The sequence below is a fragment of the Stylophora pistillata genome, chromosome 3 (assembly GCF_964205215.1).
Source record: "Stylophora pistillata chromosome 3, jaStyPist1.2, whole genome shotgun sequence".
Lineage (NCBI taxonomy): Eukaryota > Metazoa > Cnidaria > Anthozoa > Scleractinia > Pocilloporidae > Stylophora > Stylophora pistillata.
Window position 1 is genome coordinate 6129231 of NC_142521.1, and position 22353 is coordinate 6151583.

The 22353-nt window shown below is 39.1% G+C and overlaps 2 protein-coding genes, 1 long non-coding RNA gene and 1 pseudogene across 4 annotated transcripts; 2 read left to right on the top strand and 2 right to left on the bottom strand.

Annotated features, from left to right (window-relative positions):
* Nucleotides 1-387: 387 nt before the first annotated feature.
* Nucleotides 388-15321, bottom strand: LOC111343744 (F-box only protein 31). The gene is made up of 10 exons (XM_088754579.1): nucleotides 15020-15321; nucleotides 13087-13149; nucleotides 12240-12316; nucleotides 10461-10632; nucleotides 9426-9511; nucleotides 8563-8684; nucleotides 7661-7739; nucleotides 6769-6846; nucleotides 5918-6090; nucleotides 388-3961 (listed from the first exon to the last, which is right to left on the bottom strand). The coding sequence occupies exons 1-10, from the start codon at nucleotides 15168-15170 to the stop codon at nucleotides 3802-3804; spliced, it is 1161 nt and encodes a 386-aa protein (XP_088610705.1). The 5' UTR covers nucleotides 15171-15321; the 3' UTR covers nucleotides 388-3801.
* Nucleotides 15322-15369: 48 nt separating this feature from the next.
* LOC148734286 (uncharacterized) lies at nucleotides 15370-17126 on the top strand (annotated as a pseudogene). Its single transcript, XR_015999088.1, has 3 exons — nucleotides 15370-15690; nucleotides 15988-16086; nucleotides 16599-17126. The product of XR_015999088.1 is annotated as an uncharacterized LOC148734286 (transcript).
* On the bottom strand, nucleotides 15686-20901 carry LOC148734287 (uncharacterized). Its single transcript, XM_088754566.1, has 2 exons — nucleotides 19010-20901; nucleotides 15686-18473 (listed from the first exon to the last, which is right to left on the bottom strand). The coding sequence occupies exons 1-2, from the start codon at nucleotides 20893-20895 to the stop codon at nucleotides 17657-17659; spliced, it is 2703 nt and encodes a 900-aa protein (XP_088610692.1). The 5' UTR covers nucleotides 20896-20901; the 3' UTR covers nucleotides 15686-17656.
* LOC148734288 (uncharacterized) lies at nucleotides 20901-22339 on the top strand. Its single transcript, XR_015999101.1, has 3 exons — nucleotides 20901-21296; nucleotides 21504-21664; nucleotides 22086-22339. It is a non-coding gene; the product is annotated as an uncharacterized LOC148734288 (long non-coding RNA).
* The last annotated feature ends 14 nt before the right edge of the window (nucleotides 22340-22353 follow it).

Sequence of the window (22353 nt, forward strand, 5' to 3'; positions counted from 1 at the left end):
ATATGTTATTTGTTCGCCGGGAGTTCTGCGCGATGAAAAACGTTGTACCAGTTCAACAAAGCCGTTTTTGTTTTGTTCCAAACAAGTTGTTATGTCTTTTTTTAAGGTAAGGGTTGGTTTATTAGTATTAGATCCCATTATCAACGCTTCTAAAACCAATTGCTTGCTCCAGTGTTTGATTAAAGTTCTGTCAGTCAAAATTGGGAAGTCGGATAGGTGAGGCAGTGAGTGTGAATGTAGTGGTCTCCTGCACGGAACAAACTTCAAGCGAAATGTACACTACAAATATGCAAATACTTTCTTCAAGAAATCAACAATTGTAAGTAAGTAAATACATTCATATCATATTACACTACATTCTGGTCATTTAATTTATAAACACCTCGAGAGATTTTTAGACATTTATTTGGATATTTATTCATTTTGTCACTTGCACACGCACACAAATAAAATACAGTTGTTTACAGCAATCAAAAGAATATCCATATTTTACAACAATAATAATAATAAAGTATTTATATAGCGCTAGTATCCTTAAAGTTCAAAAGCGCTTAACAAGAGCGACACAATAATAAAATTATAAAAATGCTTTTTTAAAAAGGAAAGTTTTAAGTTTGTTTTTAAAAGCGAACAGTGAGGAGCTGTTCATAATATCGGACGGCAAGGTGTTCCAGAGTGTGGAGGCAGCTAAGGAAAAAGATCTTGGAAAAAGATCTCGAACCGTATAAACAAACTGGATAAAATTACAATCTAGAGTCGTCTATAAATAATGTGGCGAGGAAACCCTATAAAAGCTAGAAGCCTATAAAAACCTGGCTTCCTCACACGATGCAGAAGATACAATTGCATAACTAGGGATGGGCGAGTTTACTTTAGTTTTCTGTTAACTAGGAATTTTTTAAGCAAGCCTTAAAGCAGGGATAATCTGTGGGATAGGGTAAGATCACAGGGTAGGGAATTCCAAGCCTTTACACCTTGGTACAAGCTCGTAGACTACTTGACACTAAATCTACAAAAGACGTGGACGATAGCTGCTGGTATTCCGTGCATCGCACATACATGTATGAACTTGATTATGAGTAGAGAAAAGAGTATCAAAAATATTAGATAGGATATCATTATGATTGGATTCCATAAAACAAGCGACAAAGAAAGCATTAATGTTCTAAATATAAATGATATCAAGAGTGTAGAACAAGGAAGCAGTATGAGCTAGATAATGTGCTCCATTAATAATTCTGACGACACGTTTCTGAAGGAGGAAAAGTCTGTTAAAATTAGGATACGTCGAGGACCATACAATATTACAATAGTTGAGATTAGGATACACTTAAGTATAGTTCAAAGATAGTAAAGATTTTGAAGAAAGAAAGAAAGAAAATTGACTTATTTTTCCAATAGGTGCTGAAAACCGGCTAACACTAAGTTATACCTAACAATTATTATCCGAATAGAGTTGAATAATTGTTATATTATATACCACACAGATGCCAAAAAATTAGTTTATTTTCAACATACCGAAAAATGGTCGAAATTTAACTCCCGACGCGCCATTGTCTCTACAGCTGCTTAGAAATGAGTAGTGCTTGCTATTCACCTCCGAACTAGCCAATCAACGCGTGCGTAAAGCACTTTTCGCTTGTGTGTCGTATACAAATTAACAATTATTCACCGAAGTGGAGGTGGTTAGTGGTGGATATTTACCGAGCCCCCAAGCGGCTCGGTAAATATCCCCCGCCAACCACCGACACTGAGGTGAATAGTTGTTTTAGTATATACTAAAACAGCGAGATAATATACACCACCAAAAATTTATTTTAATTCATACATTCCAGCAACGATTCCAACATTTTCACGCGGGGAAGTGAACAAGTGAGGTTACGCAAGATTAATTTCCATGTGTAAACAAAACCTTTCTCATTGGTTTTTATCGATAAACTCCGGGTTAGAAACTTACACCACTACCTTTAAACACGGCCAAACCAAATTTAGTTTCTTTCTTTGAGTTTTCAGAGACTGCTTCGTCGTTAATTTGAGTGATTTCTTCGCTTGTCACGGATGCAAACCGGGACGCCATTTTTCCCCGAGTTGCTCGGAGGTAAATAGCAAAGGATATTCGGAGTCTGACTGGCCAATTAGAGCGCGCCACTATTTTAGTATATACTAATTAACAATTATTCCACGAGTGCGCGTTGGATATGAGATGATAGATAACCAACGAGGCGCGTAGCGCCAAGTTGGCTATAATCATCTCATAATCATCTCATCGAGTGGAATAATTGTTTTATTAAAAAAAAAAAAAAAAAAAAACGCCCCCAAGATATTAGGCAAATCTTCTCGACTTTATTTTGTAAGAAGAAACCGGATGTTACAATGTACAGATATTACCTTATGGTATATTAGCTCATATACCATAATGGCTAAGCCAATAAAAAGTCTCGAATTGCATTATCCAATGATCCAGTTTTTAACAATAGTCAATATCGGCGGCTGACTGGATCAACCAGCAAAAAAGTACAAAATTCAGGGGAAATAATTATGAATCGTACATAAATAGTCTTAAAATGTTGTTTCATGTTCTAGCACAAAAGTCAAAACGCTTTACTTGAAAAATTTCCGACTTAAATACAATAACTAATGTTCGAGTCTCATTTATTCCCCGTCGGATTATTTTAAGACCCAAAAGAACTGGGTCTTTCATACATACTTTTTAGTCTTTATTTTTGTGGCTGCCCGCGCGGGGTTGGGTTAGACATACAGATTAAACAAAACCTTTTGTCCAGACCATGTGCTGGCGAGTTACTTGTTTTGCATTTCTTTTTATCACGTTTCTATGAGGCTTAAAAATGTCGTAATTAGTATTTCGTTTCGTCTTTTTATGTTTAATTTATTCACATCTAATTGTTTTCCCCTTTTTAGTCAAACCAGAGCGTACAGATTGAACGAGACACATTAAACAGATTACATTGCACATTGTGCAAGTCAGATCAAATCGAACATTAACCTACACATTGCACTCTACTGGGGGATGCCTTTGTGGCCGGGGAATGATAGAACTTCCCTTAAATTCTCACCACGAACTGACTCATTCCCTTGGGCTCATTCTCTCATCAACTATTCCAGTGATTATTCTCAGTCAATTTGTTTGTTTGAGAACAAAGATTGGTTAATATGTACGATCGTGGATAAGGCATGAATTCGGATAAAACTAAAGCTACCACAGCGTGTCTTTGTTTGATTGGTTCCTCGATTTGCCTTCACTCTTTTATTAACACTGTCAATAAAAGATTGATGGTAATTTAATACAACGATTTAATTGCGCTGTCTTACAGAACATAATTTCACAAGCTATATTTTGATTCTCCCATGTCTCTATTAGAGATTATGGAACTAGAATGTACATGTTTAATTTTTACGTGTAAACATTATCTTCCTAGAAAGCCGACTCTTATGGAAAACATTCTTTCTCGTCTTTTCCAGTACTCCGTTTTACATGACTTCTGTCGTTATTTGGCTTTATATAGTTAAAAAATCAGAAAGATTCCAGTTACTCATAGAATCAACGGCGCGAAGACTGACGCCGTCTCACTCCTGTGAAACTGTAGTGCGCAAAAGTCTAACAAATACGAAAAAATAAATCATATAATGCTGCAAATAAAAAATATAAACCCAAGCGATCACAAACCAGACCGTGGCGCTCCAATTCAGTGATTTCCTGGTTGGAAATCACGGGCGCTAAAAAAGCAAACGAGAAGGACCCAGATGTACGGTTTTGCAATTATAGCATAGTTTCCAGTCTTCTCATCTCAGAAACGGCTCGGTTGTTCGGCTGTATACACTAAAAGCCAACAGTTCAAGCCAAAGAAAACCAAACATGTCGTCATTGAAGAGCACAAAGTGGCCCGGGGTCCACTGAGGAGATACAAACCCATGACTGGCAATCTGCCCTTTGCCATGGTATCTACAGACAAACAAGTTAAACAGGTTAATGTAATAGACGGCGGTCAGTTACAGACAGGATGCACACAGGTCGCTTTAGCTATCCCCTTTTGAAAAACTTCGGGTTGAAAATTGCGCTAAATACACCAACTACGTGAATGTGGAGCCTTCAACTAACATTTAGTTGTAAAAAAAGGAAAAGCCATACATGATATTCCTGTGTTTATAAGTAAGGTCGCAGCTGCTTTTTGACTGAACGCTATCTGATATCATTAGGGACCTTTAGCATCGCGTTCACAGCAAACGGCAAACGGCTGCTAGCGGTTTGAGGTTTCCCGTTTGCTGTCGTCACCAAAATTGAATTTAGCATGGCGTTGACGTCTTTCGGCGGGAAAAGCCTACCTTTTAAGAGCCTTTTTATCTTCTTCAAGCTCGCCCTGAGAGCACGACGGGTTTTTTGTCTTCCGAAAAAAAAGGGGAAAGTACCCTCGGAATTCCCTTATAATTAGCGGGACATTTTGGCCTTCGCTGGGCCACTTCGGTCGCCAGCATCGCCTCTTGGCAAGTGTTTGGCTATCTAAAAGGCATTTTCTAGAAATGGAAGAAGGCATACATTGATGCAGAACTCCATTCCTGTGTTTCTTTGCATGCACATGTTTAGGAACTTCGAGTCGCCATTTTGTTTTCAAGTTCTTTCGCCACTCGGCTTTCTTCCATTTAGATCATGCAAAATACATTGTTTTTTTAATCACAAAAAAACGACATTTGGATCCATAAATGATAGAAAATTCTTACTAAAAGTGTCAAACGTAAGTTGGTTTCGTTAAGTGGCCAAAAAAAACCTTCCCGTAAGTCACTTACGGCTGGAGCGCCTTCTTCCCGTCGAAACTGGAACCGCAAACTGCAAACGTGACGGCAAAGCGGTGGTCACGTGGCCTCCTCAGGTTCGCCGTTTGCCGAAAACGTGATGCTAAAGTTCCCTATTATATAAAATCTCACGTATGCATGCCGGATACAAAATTTAGACAGATCGTCTTTACCATCGAGTTGTTCAAAACAAAAACAAAAAAAGTAAAAAAAAAAAAAAGAAAACAGGTGGAAACGGAAAAGACCAGCATTCTTGTAACAAAGGGACTTAAAAAAAAAAAACAAAACAAAATAAAACAAAACAAGCTCCATGCCACCCTTCCCACGGAATGAAAGGAGACAATAACGGCGTTCATTAGGGGCCGACCATTTAACTTTTGAGGGGGGGGTATATTTTTTTCCGATCTTTTGGTACATTTTTTCTGTTACATTTGGGCTGCATGCAATTTTTTTCTTCCAACAAGCGCTTGCAGGAAATGTTTTTTCAAAATCACCCACCCCCCCTCAAAAGTTAACTGGTCGGCCCCTTAAGCGCGGCGTTTTCTCGAGAGCGGCGTTCATCAATGACAACAAGAAATCGTGGCAAATCATTTGTAAACATCATGTCACAACAAAAAAAACAAGTTCCGGTATGAAGAAATTTACTAAGTTGCACAATCCTTTATAATTCTCGAATAAACACCGAACTCTTCTGACTGGGTGCGGCGTTTATTGCTCATTTTGCTTCTAACTAGTGCTATAAATCGAGGGCGACGTTTGATCAAGTAAATGGTAAAGGATAATAGTCCAATTTACAGTTGTGTGCTTGATTGCCAAGCCTTTGAATGGGAGTGAGGCTAGGGGCGACCTTGTTATAATACAAACCTTGCTACCTTTCAAATGTAAATCCCTTTGTTGTCATGCTAACTAGATACAGGTCTCTATCACGACAAGGTCACCTTCAGCCTCACTCTGAATCAAAGGCTTGGCAACTACGTACACAACTGTAAAATGGCCTATTGCAAAGTGTAGTCAGAGGAAAGCTTGGACTGAGAAAAAATAACGAAATTCGTGCCAACAAGCAAAAAAACTTGATAACAAAAACATCACAGTGTGACAATTGTAGACTGACCTTGCGCGGTACGTGGGCGGGTAGTTTCTGTATCTCGCTTCATAAGCTTGGGGTAAATGCAACTCCCTTGCCTGGCAGCTTCCTGCTTCTGCTGGTGGTTGACCATCATCAGTCACAGGCCGACTAAGGTCGACATCAAATGTCACCTCCCCTGCTGGGACGTTAGGGTCTCCCTGTGGGTTGGTGAGTAAGAAAAGGGTTACCATGGTTCTACCCCCTGTTGGGACATTAACGTCCGTCTCGCTGTGTACGGGCGAGTAAGGGCACGGTTGACATTTTGCTAAACTCCTCTGTCAAAATGATTTCAACACTTTTACTAATTGAAGGTACAAAGCCAAATCATGTCCATCACGTCGTGTAATTCAAATCTCCCAAGTTCCGCTTTCTCCTCCATTTTTGGACAATTCGATCAAACCTAAACCCACACTCGGATTCAGCACGAGCAGAAGCACTTGTGTAATTTTTCATTCGAAGTACGATCAGCACGAGCAGGAGCATTCGTGTAATTTTTCATTCGAAGTACGATCATTATTGTTTCAATTTGTTGGACGAAAACCATGACGCCCCGTAGTTTTATTGCTCAGCTACGTGGTAAGTGGCGTCATAATGACACCGAAAAGTCGGTTCGCCTTTCTTTTTTTCAACAGTTTGTTTCGTAAAATGGCGATTCTCTGAGCCACTTTAAGTTAATGACCATAGAACCCTAAACATCTGACAAAGACGAATGTTTGCTAATGCGTGTAAAACGTGACAATAACTAAAGACTCTTCCATAGCAAAGTTATAGGGTCTGCAGCTGAAAAGACGGGAAACGAGACCTGGTGCATGACTGTCTACTACTTGTTGACGCACCGTTAACTTTGTCGCGATAATTCTTTGATCTTCGATTGTAACCATGACCAATTCCACACCGTGACTACTGTAAGTACCCTGCAACAAGTGACCGCAAGTTGTAATCAGTAGTTTCTATAGAGAAATTTTCAAATTAGTATCGAAAGTAATTCGGGATTCCACTGGTATTGCTTCGCTATGCTTGGTAATTGGTACAAAAAACTCGCACCACCTTCTCGACCTGACAGATTAAAAAGTTAAACCAGTGTTGACTTAGTTCCACGCACTTTCCCGCGCTTTCCCACGCTTTCTAACTCCTGGTTGGCTCCTTGTGAGATCTACCCTTGTTCTGATTGGCCGTTTAACGACTTTGGATTTCTCTCGATCGGCTTTGAGTAGCCAATCAATGTGGCCAGCGTTCAACGGTGATTCCCACACCTATTGCAGCAAACTCTAAATCTACATAGTCATTGCATACATTATTTAAAGTTGCTTTGGTCATTTAATTCCAGCAGCCAGCGATTGACTTAGTAATCACTGCAACGATGATGGGTTTAGCAGATCTCGTGAGCTAATGCACGGGCTCTACGGGCTCTATGTAACAAGATATTGTCAACACTCTAGTTATTCCTTCGTCTGAAACACCAAGGTCCCCCTCTCCCTCCTCTATTAAAAATAAATTGTAAAAGTAGCAGTTACATAGTTATTTCTTTTGTCATTTTCATTCCCTTCCAATATATCGGCCCTACCCAGACGTATCGGCACACAAATCCACCACGTCTACAAACACAACAGAAAAGTGTTTACGAAACATTTCCACGATTTGCCGACGCGTTAACTTCCGATAGATATACGTTTCGACGAATCAAACTCCGTACAAAAGTGCACTTTGCCAGTTAACATGTTTGAATACCTTGAAAACACCAGGAGTCAAGATAATGCTGTCTCTGCTGCATTTTTGGAACTCCAGAGCTTCAAACGTTAGTGGGTGCCTATAATGGTTATAAAGAAAGAAAGGCCAATACCCTTATGCTTCCATACCTGTGATTTTAACAAAGATCTCATGGAGCCATGTCTACCATAGTAAGACACACTGCGTAGAATTAGATTTTCAAAGAATATTTGCAAGTACCAAGCATGCGGACCACTCACTGCTAACATTCATACCTCTAAGGCCTGAAACACAACCTTCTAAGTGCAACCAGCATGTTAAACCCCACACCAGGCCATAGAGCTACAATGTAGCCTTTCTATCCAGCCAAACAGCAAATAACATTACCATAACTTATCTTATTAAATCGCTCGCAGCGCCCATGGGCAAGATCAAGCGTATCCTGTGTTCTGATTGGCTACCAGAGCGGTCAAGATGGACCCATCTTGCCCGCTCAGGATTGCCCACTTGGATCCCACGCATGAAAAAAATAGAATTACAACTACGTTCGTAATTCTTGGACAATTTCGGCGATGGAGACGCAAAAAGCAGCAGAAGATAGTCAAATCAAAAAAACAGAAACGACTCTCGTGAGTCTGTTGTGCTACAAACACAGTTGGCTTTCTTTCCCGGCTCTCGAAGAAAACGAGTCATTCTTAACACAGTGAGATCTTCTTGGAATGTAATAAATCCTTTATTAACCAAGCTTGTTCGGTCAAGATGGCTGGATATTAGCCTCATTCTTTTTTTGAACTTTTTTTTTTTTCATAAAAATGTAAAAAAAGAACTCGGCCAATATCCAGCCATATTGACCTCACGCTTGGTTAATAACACATATATATTTTCTGTAACTTGTTGAGAAATAAAGACTGCATGCTGCTTACTTGTGTAAAGAGTGCATTGTCATATATTTCATGAGAACAAGTTGAACCATATGTGGCTGGAAAAACAGCAAGTTTTCATTATTGTATTCCTCTTTCAGCCACTTTCTCAAAACACCCATACCCTGAAAAAGACATCAATGACAATTTTTAAAAACAGACCATTATAAAGGTGTGTACTTAGTTGCCAAGCTTTTGATTTGGAGTGAGGCTGAGGGTGACCTTGTTGTGATAGAGACCTGTATCTTGGTAGCATGATAATAAAGTAATTTACATTATTTTGAAAAGCACCAGCATTTGTATCATAACAAGGTCACTCAGCCTCACTCTTCTTCAAAAGGCTTGGCAACCAAGCAAGCAACTGTAAAATGGACTGTTAAAAAAGTTATTAAAACAATAGCAAGTTTTATCAAGAAATCCATATCTAGGGGAAAAAAGACTTTTCCATGTTTACATATCTTCATCCACACCCCAAGAGGATTTCTATAATGCTGGGAAGTTATACAAACTTTGAGTAGTCTTTAGTTTGCCTAAATATTTAAATTAATAGCCTATCATTTTGTGACTTTTGTGATGCTATTCCAGTAATATCAATAAAATCCAATCTGCTGCAGGTAGAGATTCTCAGGAGCTAACAAGGTTTTATATGGAGCGACCATTAATCATGATTGACACCCCAGCTTCTTCACCTCCAGGAGATTAAAACTTTCCTGAGGCACCAATTAGCAAAGGTGACAGATATAAATTATGTATGCTATATATGGAAGGAAAAAAGGGACACTAGAAGCAAGGGAGGAAAGGACCAAGGAACAAGGTGAGATGGAAGGAAGGAAACAAGGGAAAATGCACAAGTTTTCTCAACAAACCTCATCCCTATCTGATGGTATTTCATGATTTGAACAGCTGTTGCACTTCAAATAAAACTGGGGTCCCTTCCCTTCTGCAGTTTCTTCTACCTGTACATATCACAAATTGATTGCCAAAAGTTAACAGAGTGAACTTTATAAATGTTTCCTTTCAAGTTAGAATTTGCACTTGATTCCTGGGTTGATACACGCGCATGCGATATACACCAAACCAATACAGGATCTTTTCTTTCTTTATTCCTTTCCTATTCTTTGAGGGGTGGAGGTGCAGTAGTCTCATGGCTAGTGTGCTCGACTCCTGATCAAGTGGTCCGAGTTTGAGCCCTGGACAGGGACATTGCGTTGTTTCCTTAGGCAAGACACTTTACTCTCACAGTGCCTCTCGTCACCCAGATGTATAAATGGGTACAGGCAAATTTAATGCTGGGGGTAACCCTGCGATGGACTAGCACTCCATCCAAGGAGGGTAGAATTACTCCTAGCTGCTTCATGCTATGGAAACCGGAGTTAAGTGCCGGCCCAATGGGCCACATGGCTCGTAAGTAGGCTTACTCTTTGAGGCGTTCTTATATCGAAGCAGTCAACTGAAATCATTATGTGAAGAAATTACCTAGTAGTACGCATTATGCCATCATAGCTTTAAGAATAATATCAGTTTGGGCAACAAGCACATAGCAATTAAAAGAAACAAGAAAAGTGAAAAACTAGCAATAGGTTTCGCTTTGAATCACAACTACAAGTTAACATTATCACAAAATGAATAGTTGCTTACCAACGTTCGCAGGTCTTGACTACTTTATCGAGGATTACGGTCTAACTTGTCTCTATTTAGAAACGATCTTGATTATACGAAGTCTTATCCTGAACTGAAACACTAACTATAATTTTCTGTCTAAAATGAACTAATTACGGAGGTCTTTATCAAACCACAAAATATTTCACAGTTTCTCTTGGAAGTGGTAACAAATTAACTTTAACAGAAGCAGTTACAAACTTCTGTAAGGTAGAGAGGGGGGGTGAGGGGCAATACTGCACCTACCATAAGGTTTGCACTGTGTGATCCATTATCCCAATCGCTGTAGCACATGACAGCAACCTTTCCACCTTGTATTCTTACATCAAATATAACCTTGGGTCTTAATGAACATTTTATATCAGGGTCAAATGGTGCACGACAATCAACAGCCTCAATCTTACCTGGGGAAATCTGTAAATGGAGAAATGTGAACAGTGATTCAGGATGTGACTAGAACATTATGATGCAGTATTCAACATATTTTAGAACACTCATTGAACTTATATATAGGAGCAATGTCACATTGTGAGTTTGCACATTGCAGGTTTGTGATATATCAGACATGCCACATTGGAAAATAGCCCAGAAATACTAAGGGTAATGGCTAAGAAAACTTGTGCCATACACTGAGGAAAGAGGGAAATATGGTAAGCTATGTTCAGTTTAACAACAACAAACATATGAAACATATGTGTGAACTGCGGTTATGAGACGTATATGAGAACGATCCTTCGCAGTAAAGCACTATTTGAGCAATAGTGAAAATCAGACCTGAAAAAAATTTCAGGCCTGTACGGGATTCGAACCACTGACCTCAGTGGTTCGAATCCCGTACAGGCCTGAAATTTTTTTCAGGTCTGATTTTCACTATTGCTCAAATAGTGCTTTACTGCGAAGGATCGTTCTCATATACGTCTCATAACCGCAGTTCACACATGTTTCATATGTTTGTTGTTGTTTGATTTATCATCTACGGGTTTATATCGAATTAATTTGATGGCCTGCTCCCAGTTGGCTTGTTAGCTCAATTGGTAGAGCGCTGCACTAGTATCGCAGAGGTCAGTGGTTCGAGTCCTGTACAGGCCTGAAATTTTTTTCAGGTCTGATTTTCACTATTGCTCAAATAGTGCTTTACTGTGAAGGATCGTTCTCATATACATATGTTCAGTTTGTTCATTTTTTCTTGTTATAAAAATTCCTACAGTACTGAAAATATTTAAAGTACCTACTCTCACAGCCCATTACTTGTCTCCAGTGCTACTCTCTAAAAGGAGTGTTAGGGCGTGAACTATTCCTTTAAGCATTGGAGGAAGTATTGCCAGCATATGTAACTTCAGTCACATTAATAATGACTTTTTCCATATTTTGTGGCTCCTAAAGGAGCCTTTTGGCAGCCCTTTCATTAAAAGCTCTTCTTGTGAATGAAACAAAACTGTCACCCATCAAGGGCAACAGTTTCTAAGGCAGCTGAAGTTGTTGCATGAACAACCAATGGTTGCTTCATAATCTCTTTTTGATAGCCTTCAAAGCTGTGCTCTAAGAAAAATTGAAGGGAGCTCAGTGCTCTGAAACTGTGAAATCCAGGGTGCCCAGCAGATGTTTTATATGAAAAAACTAAGACTCCTGAGTCGTCCAAGAGCAAAAGTAAGGCGCCAGGGGGCAGCCAGCGCTGCTAGACCACAGCCCTGGCCCGATTAACAGCTTTGGATCTGATAGCCTCTCCAGGGTACTGTGTTATAACTTTTTGTTCATTGTGCGATTCATAGCAATCCCAGAAAAATCCCATCTGCAATTTGAGCTGTCTCCATGAGCCCATAATCAAGCTCAGAGAGCACACACAAACATCAGAACAGTAACCTCAGGTGTATTTCTGGTAAGTTGTTTCTGTCACCTTTAGTGGCAAACTTAAGATATCATCCTAGGGATTGAGTTGAACTGACCTTGGTCCTGTGTCTTTCTTTGCACCAAGCTAGCCCCAATCATACATTTAAAGACAGGAGAAAAAAAAACAACCTTACCCTAATATGAACCAAACCACCATATGGATTTATATTGCACTTCCAAACACCAAGTAAACAGCCATACTGGTGTAGCACTGGAAAAATTATGGAAAATTTACAAAGCAAACAAAAATTAGAACGAAATATAGTTAATATCAAGCTGTAATGAATTTAAGTGTCATTTAGGACCTCACTTACAATGTAGGGCACTTTGTCACAGTTTGTAATTGTGAAAATGGATGATGTTTTCAGAGATCTATGTTAATCTCTTCCTCACATACACTTACTCATTAATCTATATGTATAGCGCATCAAAGAAAAAATCATTAACCTCACCCTTGGTACTTGGTGTTTTTCTATCTAAAAGAGTATCATTTCTAAATTTACTTCTGATCAAACGCAATTTTTGAGGCTACAAAAATCATTTCTAATATAATAATATTGCCAAGGATTTTAAGAATAGCCTGTTACCAGACGTCTAACAACATCAATGTGACCTCTTTCCACTGTTTGTTTAGCTTTTGCCTTACAACCACTTTCCGGGCACTACTGCCTATTAAACCATTGGCAGCTGTTTAATATGGAAAAAGGTATTGAAAACCTACATTACTATCAAGAATAAGCACAGTAATCTGCAGATAGTACCTCCTATCCCCCCCCCCCCCACCTTCTCAAAAAAATAATAAATAGATACATTTAGTGACAGGAAAATTATGCTAACATCTGTTATTGAGTACTAACCTAAACCACCAATTGTATTTGCTTTAACCAAAGTTCCTTATAGCTTCCAAATTAGAGTAAAGGAGTAAATTAAAAATATGTTGCACTATAAATGAAGAGATTAAAAACTATGCAGGTTATTTACCAATAATGTAAAGTTCTCGAAATGATGAGAGATTCCAGTGATCAAGGGATGAAACTCCATAATCTAGAAATAAATTTGTAAAGTAGTTCATAGTATATTTTCGAAAATCAAGGTTGTTAATCAAGGGTTGATGTAACAAACAGGTTTTCTTGGCTTTGGTAGAATGGGAAACTGCCTTTTAGTTAATACAATCTATAATTATAGTAATAGTAGTAATAGTAAGTAATCAAAGTTTAATGTCTTTACGTGGGGCATGGTTAACCATATTGCCCAAGCCAGAGGTTCATGTATGAAACGCAAGACAACAACTCACCCATCCCACCCCAGGGGAGGACATCCATCACACAGTAATCTCGTGCATGGAAAATTTACGTCTCCTACCCCTAACCCTGCAGGAGACAGGACCTCCATTTATTCGTCCCTATCCAAGAAGACTAGAATATTTAAACCATTTCTTGATCTTATAGAAAGGCAGCATATTCTTCTCAATTATTTTAAGACCTTCAGTGTTGGTAGGGCCGGGGCTCAAACCCTCAACCTCCCGCACATCAGTCCAGCGTTCTATCCATTGCGCTAACAGGGAGGCAATTAGGAATCATACACAAAAATCGAACTGGAGACAATGTTGTGAATTTGAATTTAAGGTATCATAACTTTATCAGCTTGACTAGCTAAAACACTTAGAAACTGCAACCATTTGTTACATTTTTACATAGAAAAATGCAATGGTAATGTTCTTTCATCAGCGAAGTAAATATTGTACAAGTCCAGAGTAACTAAAAGGGCTAAAAAGTAACATCAAAGGCTAAAATAAGGAAAATGAAACTGAAAGAAAATATTAAAATCACAACATGACATTTAGATATTGCTGTTAGGAGCATGTTAATTTTGGTTCTCCAAAAATAATCCAAGATGACATTCTGGAGAAGAAAATGTTCACAAAACTGTCGCCCAATGGCAAACTTCTTGCCTTGACCTGATATAGCATGTCATGATGTTATTGTAGGTAATCTAATTGAGGAAGTGTATCGTCCTGAAACAATCCCAAGAGCAGAATGTTAGATGAAGACTAAAAAAGTATAAAATATAATCTTGTGGTGTCCCTGCTGCAGCACCACATCCATCATTTACCTATTAGTGATGTTAGGGACCTTAAGCAACCACGACGGCGACGGCAACGGCAACGGCGACGAGGACGTAGAAAACCAAGAGATCTAATTGGCAGAACAGTAGCTCAGGACGTGCATTCTGAAACTTTGTACATTTCTTAGCCGTCCTATGCAAATCAACAACGTGAAATCGCCAAAATTTGCGTCGTCTGCGTGCCGAAACCGCGACGGCAAATATTTTAATTTCCATTTGGAACTCAACGCTACTTTTGTACGTCATACTGAAGTTGAGCTGTGGCGCCGTACGAGGCAGTAAGCTCATGCAGCTATTTTTGAAATTCTAACTAAGAGTAGAAATTTATTTTTTAATCGAAGTCTTCCTTGGCGTTGCCGTCCTGAATGCTTAAGGTCCCTGTTAAGTTGAATTTGACGGCTACGTTCGAAATTAGAAGTCAGAGAACTTCTAGAAATTGACTCTAGCTAAATATAGTTTACATCTTTGGATACCAGTAACAGCTACACAACCCAAACGGAAAGGTAAGTAAAAAATGGTAACAAAACCATTAGCCCGCGAGTTAGAGGATATGTAAGAATTACCTACAACAATGATTTCAAATAAAGATAAGCTTAGATGACCATTTATCATAATTCCTGAAACTCTTTCGTAAATTTTTTTCTTAATCTTTGCATTACATGACTATAAATCTAACATTTTTGGAGTTCAAACTGGCCTTACCTTCGACAATGACCGTTGATATAACTTCAAATAAACTTAACCACTTCCCCTAATGTACCTCAAAAGAGACAGAAATACAGATATTTACCTCTTTCACACAGATGTTGCCAAATTTGATCAATACAAGTAGCGCTCCTAAACCTTTGACAAGTCTGCGCTACCGTCCCAAGGTCCAACGCAGCTAAATGCTTAAAAATACTGGCCAAAATTTCGTTGGCTAGGGTATATATTTTTGCCATTTAAAAAAGGTTCAGCCGCCTGATGAGCACAGTATTAAAAGGAAATATCTTTCCCGCTTAGTCATCGCGTTGGTTGAAACGCAATAGTTCTTCCGCCATCATTGTTCATACGCCATAATTAGTCCATTTTACAGGGTCAGAGCAGAGAGGCATTTTGTTTGCGCATGCGCGAGCGGAATTTGTTTGTCGCGTTCGGCGCCGCAAATTTCCCTTTCGTAAACGGTCGTTGCCATTTGAAACGGTCGATGCCATTTCTCGGAACGGTCGTTGCCATTGAAAACGGTCGATGCCATTTCTCAAACTAGCCGAGCAGACGACAGCCCTCGTGAATAGCTCGTACGCTGTTGGCACGCTCGGACGTCACTTCCGGGCAGTGTTGCTTATAAGATGGCGGAGCAATCCACGTGCGCGAGAGTTGAGCCAGCTGAAACAGAACGAACCCATTCTTCTTGGGCAGAAACAAAAAAAAAAATCAGTTAAGAAGCCAACGGGGTGGAACTCCTTTATGCAGTCAGTTGCGGTGAGTTTGTTTTGTATTTCCCGAAATATTCAATCATTTTCAGCCTGGATAAAGTGCTTGTTCAAATAGTCTAAAACATGTTGTTTCCCTTACATCCTTTACATCCGATTACAAGTGATTAAGATTAAGTGATCAGAAATATCAGTGAAAAATAAACCGCATCTAAAATTTTCGTTTATGTCATTAACAAATATCTTATCTGTAAGTGTTGCACTTGTATTCATTATTCTTGTAGGCCTTGAAATTACATTCGATATAAGCTGATATAGTTTCCTCGTACTTTGTATCATTCCACAGCCAGATGTCAAGGAACAACTTGGAAAGGGGGCGGGAATCGGGCAGGTTTCCAAAGTGGTTGGCAATATGTGGAAGAAATTGCCGACAGACAGACGAAAGGTTAGTTATAAACTTCTAACATTGTGAATGTTTGTGTATTAACCCTGCCCCATTTCAGTGGACTGCTGTGTGGTTTACGTGGCTAACTTTGTAAGGACCGAGAGTGTAAATGTTCTCGTCAAACTTTCCAATTAAAAGTATTTTAGGTTATGAATGTTGATCTTGAATCAAGCTGGGACCTCAAGCTCAATGTCAATTTTGTAATATAATGTTCAGACTTGTTATTTTTCCAGACAGAACTCTTAAATATACCTTGGGGATAGCAAGGCCCATTATAATGTACCAATTAATTTAACCTAAATTTTAATTAGAAATAACCTACATGTGGCGGATCCAGGTTTTGAGGAAAGGGGGGGAGGCAAGGGGGTATTATCCTCAAAAAATTATGATAGAGGGTGAACAAAACTGTCTTTGCAATCTAGTTTATATAAAAAATAGGGGGGATCAAAAATACACGATTGTTCCCTAATATATTTCCCCCCTTTTAAAATATCATGCTATGATCTTCATAGGACTGGAAAGATAAAGCACAGAGCTTGAGGGAAGACCTTGATATGGGAATAGCAGAGATAAAAAAATGTCCAACCTGCAGCACCCAGTTCACAAGGGAGAAGGACTTCAAATACCACCAGAAAGGTTGTCATGAGTGCATTTGCGAGGAATGCAATGAATCGTTTGACCATGAGCAAAAGCTAAAGAGGCATAAAGACAAGAAACATAAAGACAGCAACAAGTGTGATCATTGTCAAAAGACTTTTGCAGAGAAACGAAATCTTATAAGACACCAAAAGTCACATGCTTAATTAACCTATCCTGCATTTAGTGATTTTAACTGGAGATGATTTGAAAGGAATATTGGATCAATCTATAATACATAATTGTTTTTGTTTTTAAATTATTATTATCGATTTTTGAAATTAATTGTGGTCATTGCAGCACATGTACATCATGTTACTGTTCAAACCAAATTTTAAATCATTACAATGTTGTGTTAGACTTTAACAAGAAAGAATGAATGAAAACTTATTTACAATTTCAAACCTTCAATCTTTTCAAAGTTTTACGTTTGTACAGCTTAATCTTCAGATAGACCACCCCCCCCCCCCCCCCACTTTTTGGGTGAAATAACTGGAGGCCCAGGCCTTAATTTACCTGAGTATTAGTTAGCGCCCCATGTGAATCAATGGCTGAATTTTGCTTATAATTTTCCTCAATCAGGATATCAGCTGAACAAACCTTCATACCCACAAGGTACTATACGGTTGTATGGCATTGTACCAATTATCTGAACCCATGGAAGAATCCATAAGTTCTGGCACATGTACATCATGTTACTGTTCAAACCAAATTTTAAATCATTACAAATGTTGTGTTAGACTTAAACAGGAAAGAATGAATTAAAACTTATTTACAATGTCAAAACCTCAATCTTTTTAATAACCTTGTTGTTCAGGGGCAGATCCAAGGAGAGAGGTTTTTAATCTAGGCAATTTGCCTTAAGTGAATTTCCCTCTATGTTAAACATTATGCAAACATTCCATTGTTTATTCACTAAGATTTCTCTGTTTTCCTATTTTTTCCTTTGCATGTGCTTTGTCTTGGATTTCATAGTATGGGACCCAGACTTACTACTTTTAGTGTTTGTTTGTACTGCTTTAGCCAAGTCATGGGTGCACTTCCTCTTGGAGGTTGGTTCTTGTAGTTGTACTGGTCGCCCTTTTGATACAACCTGATGGCTTCCACTACCACACTTTCGTTTTCTGTTGGGCTGGACTCGGATCTTTTTTCCATTTCCGGTTTTTTTCACCTCACTGGACCCGAAAGAAAAAAGAGCGCTTGCCAAATTAGAATGCATAGATCTAGCAGCAGTTAAGGATGTTACCCTTTTTGCAAACCTGATTACACCTTTAGCCAAATTAAGGTCTCTTGAGCTTTGGAGCTTTTGAATGATTTTTTCACAAGAGTTTCTCAACAATTGTTCAGCATTTGCAATGGAATCATCCTCATCATCATCATTGCTCTGAGTTGGTTCAGTGGAATGTTCATCCTCATCATCATTGCTCTGAATTAGTTCAGCAGTTGAGCAGTTTGGCCCTTGTTGTGCTGTTTCCATACTAGTGGATGCCTCTGTTACAAAACCATTAGAACCATCAGTTTGTGATGTTTGTCCAGCATCACTAGAGCGTAATGGCTTATAGCAAGCAACAGGAAGTGTCTTTCCTATTGCTAGCCAGGCCAATTTCTGCCTCTCATGTGGGTTACTGACTGGAATAAAGTTTATGCAGTCTGCTAGATTTGCCACCCACAGGACATACTGGTGTTTGCATGGGCTCCCGTTTTTACCAACCGTGCAGGTACATATCCCAAGAGTCATGTCCACTGTATAACTGACAAAGAACCAATGAGACAATTCATAAATATCTCAATACAACTGGAATTTTTGTTTTTTCAATCTGTAATAGATACATTCTAGACCTTCAACTGGTTGATCCACTAAGATATTAATAGAAATATTCCTAACAGCAGAGTAAGGACTTGCTCTTACTCTGCTATAAAAAACTCAACACCCTGCCAAGAAGGGAAATTACTAAAGGTACCCCACCCCCTGGACAATATATTACTCATGTTTTGGTCTTCCTTATGCTAAATCAACATCCTTGGAATGCAGCATATGGATGAACTGCAGGAATTACATGTATCTCATATGTTATGCATGTTATGTCCCTATGTTTTATGTATTTTTGCTCCAAAGGGGAGGAGCCTAGAAACACTGCCCCCTCCCCCCCCTGCACTGCTTCCCCTATCAAGATAATTTGAATCAGACAGTGGGGGAAAGATAGGAAAATAATGCCCACCCACACATGCCCTCTTGTACCATCAGAGCATTATGCTATTGTGACGGCTAAGAAAAAACACTACTGACCTGTGACTGCTATCTGAAGAGCTTCCAACTTTGAATACATTATTGCCAAAGTTCTCCACAGTTGAGAGGTAGGCATCAAGATCTTTTTTATCGGGGACTTTAAACCCTGTGCTTCCGTTTTTCCCTTTGCCAAAGAAACGATGTCTGTACACGCCATCAAAACTCCCATCAGCAATACTAAGGAGCTTATTCTTGTAGTGATCTTCTAAATCAATAGTCAGCTTGTCTAGAAGCCCAACAACATTGTACTCTTTAGTGCGCTGCAGAATTACATCCTTAAGAACCAAAAACTGAGCCTCAGCAAAATTGTTGGTGTGGTTACCTCTAACAAGCAGTTCAGTTCTAAAGCATAGAGCAAAAGATTCTTTGTCATTGTATAGATTTTGCAAATAGCTGACTAGATCTGGGTATTTCTTGCAACGGCCATCATTCAAAAGTTCACTGAAGCAGTTCTCAAAATCTTGTTTTGTCTCGGCATACAAGGACCTCTTGAAAAGGGTGAGAAAATAGGGTCTATCTGCTTGGCTGATACTGTTCTTGCTCTCGTGAAGCCATCTCCAAAGTTGTTGGAGCATGTGGAAGATGCAAAGAAGTAAAACAGATGTTGGCCAAACAGACTTCAGAGCATTTCTTTCCTCTTTACAGTTGTCTGTAAGGATGGCTTGGGGGCCTTGTTCCCGACCACGATCATTGAATGCATACTCTGGTAAACAGGACCGAAACATTTCAAAGCCCTGTTTAAGTGTACGCTCCTGCTCATCACTGGTGATCAAGATGCCAAGTGGAAGTGCTCCAGACACATTGTTTGTGCACATTAAAAACACTTTAAGATTGTGCTCTTCTGTATTAGAAGTAGCATCAACAAAAACCATCTCACCAGACTGCTGCACTTCCTTGTGTACACGGTTCATGAGAGGTGTTACAATAGCAATTATAAGAGGCGTATTATCACCTTCATATATCTGGTAACAAGTAGTAGCTTCAGGGTTGTCTTTCTTGTATTGTTCAAGCCTTTCGGCAAGTCTTTCAAACATCATAACGCCCTGTCCACCATACCTATCCTTACCAAATTGCGTGTAGAGGTAACTAAAGTCCCTTTTTCTTGGCATAACTGCCCGATTGGCCTTTTTCCTGTGAAATTCCAATTCATCCTGACATGATTCTTTGAGTTCTTTCAAGTACTGTTGCCTTGCGGTTGCTGGTGTATGCCCACTTTCAAACAGCTTCAAAACCCTTTCTGTGCACTCAGGAGAAAGGTCACGGAAATTAGAGGTCTCCAGAGTTTCAAGTGAATGGTTGTGGTCCCACTCTATGTCCACAGAACAACATCCCTCGCTGTCTATTTTGACTATCATCTGAAAGGGGCAATTGGTGTTCTTTACTCTGGCAGATGGATTCAAGTACAATTTCTGCTGTGGATCTTTACTTGGACTCCAGTTGCGAGTGTTGTGTTGGCATCTATAGTAGTTTTGCAACACATAGCCGCTTGTTGGTGCCTTCTTTGTCTTTAACTTCACTGAGATGCTGTTTATCACTTCATATTCGGATATCCATTGCTCCAGGTTTTCTTTCGTTATATCTTCGGTCAAAAAGTGCACTTTGAACTTTTCTCCATTTCCTGAAATTGCCTTCAGGTAGTAAAATGAATCATCTGGAAGCGAAGCCAGAAAACTCTCCTTTGTAATTTGGGTCGATTCAAAAGATTTTCTTTTCGATTCGACTTCTTTTATAGCTGAAGATATTAGATCTTTGAGAAAATTGTCGGGTTTGTCCGCCATTTTGATTTGATAAAAATCGCGATGGTTTGTGGGAAAGCTAGTCTGCATTGCTCTAATTGTCACGCATGTCGTCGGAGAGAGTCGGAAATATCGGTTCCTTCTTGGCATCGACCTTTACGATGGCATCGACCGTCATGAGAAATGGCATCGACCGTTTTAAATGGCAACGACCGTTCCGAGAAATGGCATCGACCGTTTCAAATGGCAACGACCGTTTACGAAAGGGAAATTTGCTTCGGCGCCATTTGTAGAGTTTACGACGCGTTTCTGCGAGGTTTCACTGGACGATCGACACCTTTTTGTAATATTTTGTGAATATGGATGAAGGAGTATGACAAGTTCGCCAACATTTCTAACTCTGTGGATACTCATGGTGTTTGCTGGCTCTTCGGTTGAGGATATTTTAATGATCAAAGTGCGAACAAAACGCGAAAAAGCCCGAAAACTTGAAGTTTGAGATTTGAGTTACTGAAGATCAATATGTACACATGAGACAACAAACCTTGAAGGTTAGTCTTAAGATGTTGATGTTTTATTTTTGTGAATCACAAAGTTGTCTGTGGAGACGATCGTGAGATATTTGATCCGAGGAAAGATAGAAATTTAGAGTTTGATATTATTTTACATAAACTTCGAAGTAAAATTGCGTTAAGTTTGGGGTGGCCCCCAAGCATCAAATCACTTTAAATAACATCGTCTTTTCCTTCTCTTTACAGTCATATAGGACACAAGGCTTTAAAAAATGTTCCAGCTTCAGGATTAAGTTGCTCTAACTACAACCCTCGGCGAATTATTTTTCGGGAGGTTTTGGTGGATTTTTTAAGTCATGGCCCAAAACCGTCTTTGGCCTTTTTGCTCTCTAAGTCTGTTGAATATGGTGGGTAGGCATGTGTCTTAACAACGGTTATGGTCTTACCTCAATCAACTACGGTTTTGGCTTATTTTTTTACTGTGTTTTGGAGGTAATTTTTATTATTGCCTTTTCGAGCTTCATGTGCTAACTAGAGGAAAAACTTCGGTAAAACTTATTTATCAATTGGCCCCCAAATCCCTTTCTGTTGTCAGTTCATTGTTTATTTATCTAGCTTTCGGTCTAACTAGTCCATTAACCTCAAAAAAATGCGTGGGCTTTGTCTCATGAGTAAAACTGGTGCCCTTTTCTTCATGTTCATGTGTTATTCGAAACGAATGGCGTCAGCTGTATTCTGTCCTGTTCATTTCAGTAGAATGCTTTGCCTTGCGAAATGAATGTTAGGATTGATGATATGAATTAACTTTTATGTTCTCTTCTGTTTAAGGTAATGTGAAGTGACCCAATAATTGGTAGTATAGACAGAATGGTTGGCAGTGACATTTACTGTGGCAAGCTGTTATTCAAGAATTTGTCATTATTCCCAGAAGCTTACTACTGGTTTAAATTATCAGTCTTTTGTTCTCTGTACACAACTTGCCTAGACTAATATGCTATATGGGAGTTACGTCTACTTTATTTGTAAAATTGGTAAAATTACCAATAAAATTTCTAATAAAGTTTTCAGAAGTTTTGTCCAGATTTGGAAATTTTTT

Excerpts from the sequence above, each read along its gene's own strand:
- LOC148734287 (XM_088754566.1), bottom strand. The coding sequence starts at position 20,895 with ATGCCAAGAAGGAACCGATATTTCCGACTCTCTCCGACGACATGCGTG. Across the intron at positions 18,474-19,009 it reads TCTTCAGATAGCAGTCACAG|TTATACAGTGGACATGACTC; the intron begins GTCAGTAGTGTT and ends GTTCTTTGTCAG.
- LOC111343744 (XM_088754579.1), bottom strand. The coding sequence starts at position 15,170 with ATGGCAAAAATATATACCCTAGCCAACGAAATTTTGGCCAGTATTTTT. Across the intron at positions 9,512-10,460 it reads CAGTGCAAACCTTATGGTAG|AAGAAACTGCAGAAGGGAAG; the intron begins GTGCAGTATTGC and ends ATGTACAGGTAG. Across the intron at positions 7,740-8,562 it reads ACAATGCACTCTTTACACAA|GCACCCACTAACGTTTGAAG; the intron begins GTAAGCAGCATG and ends TAACCATTATAG.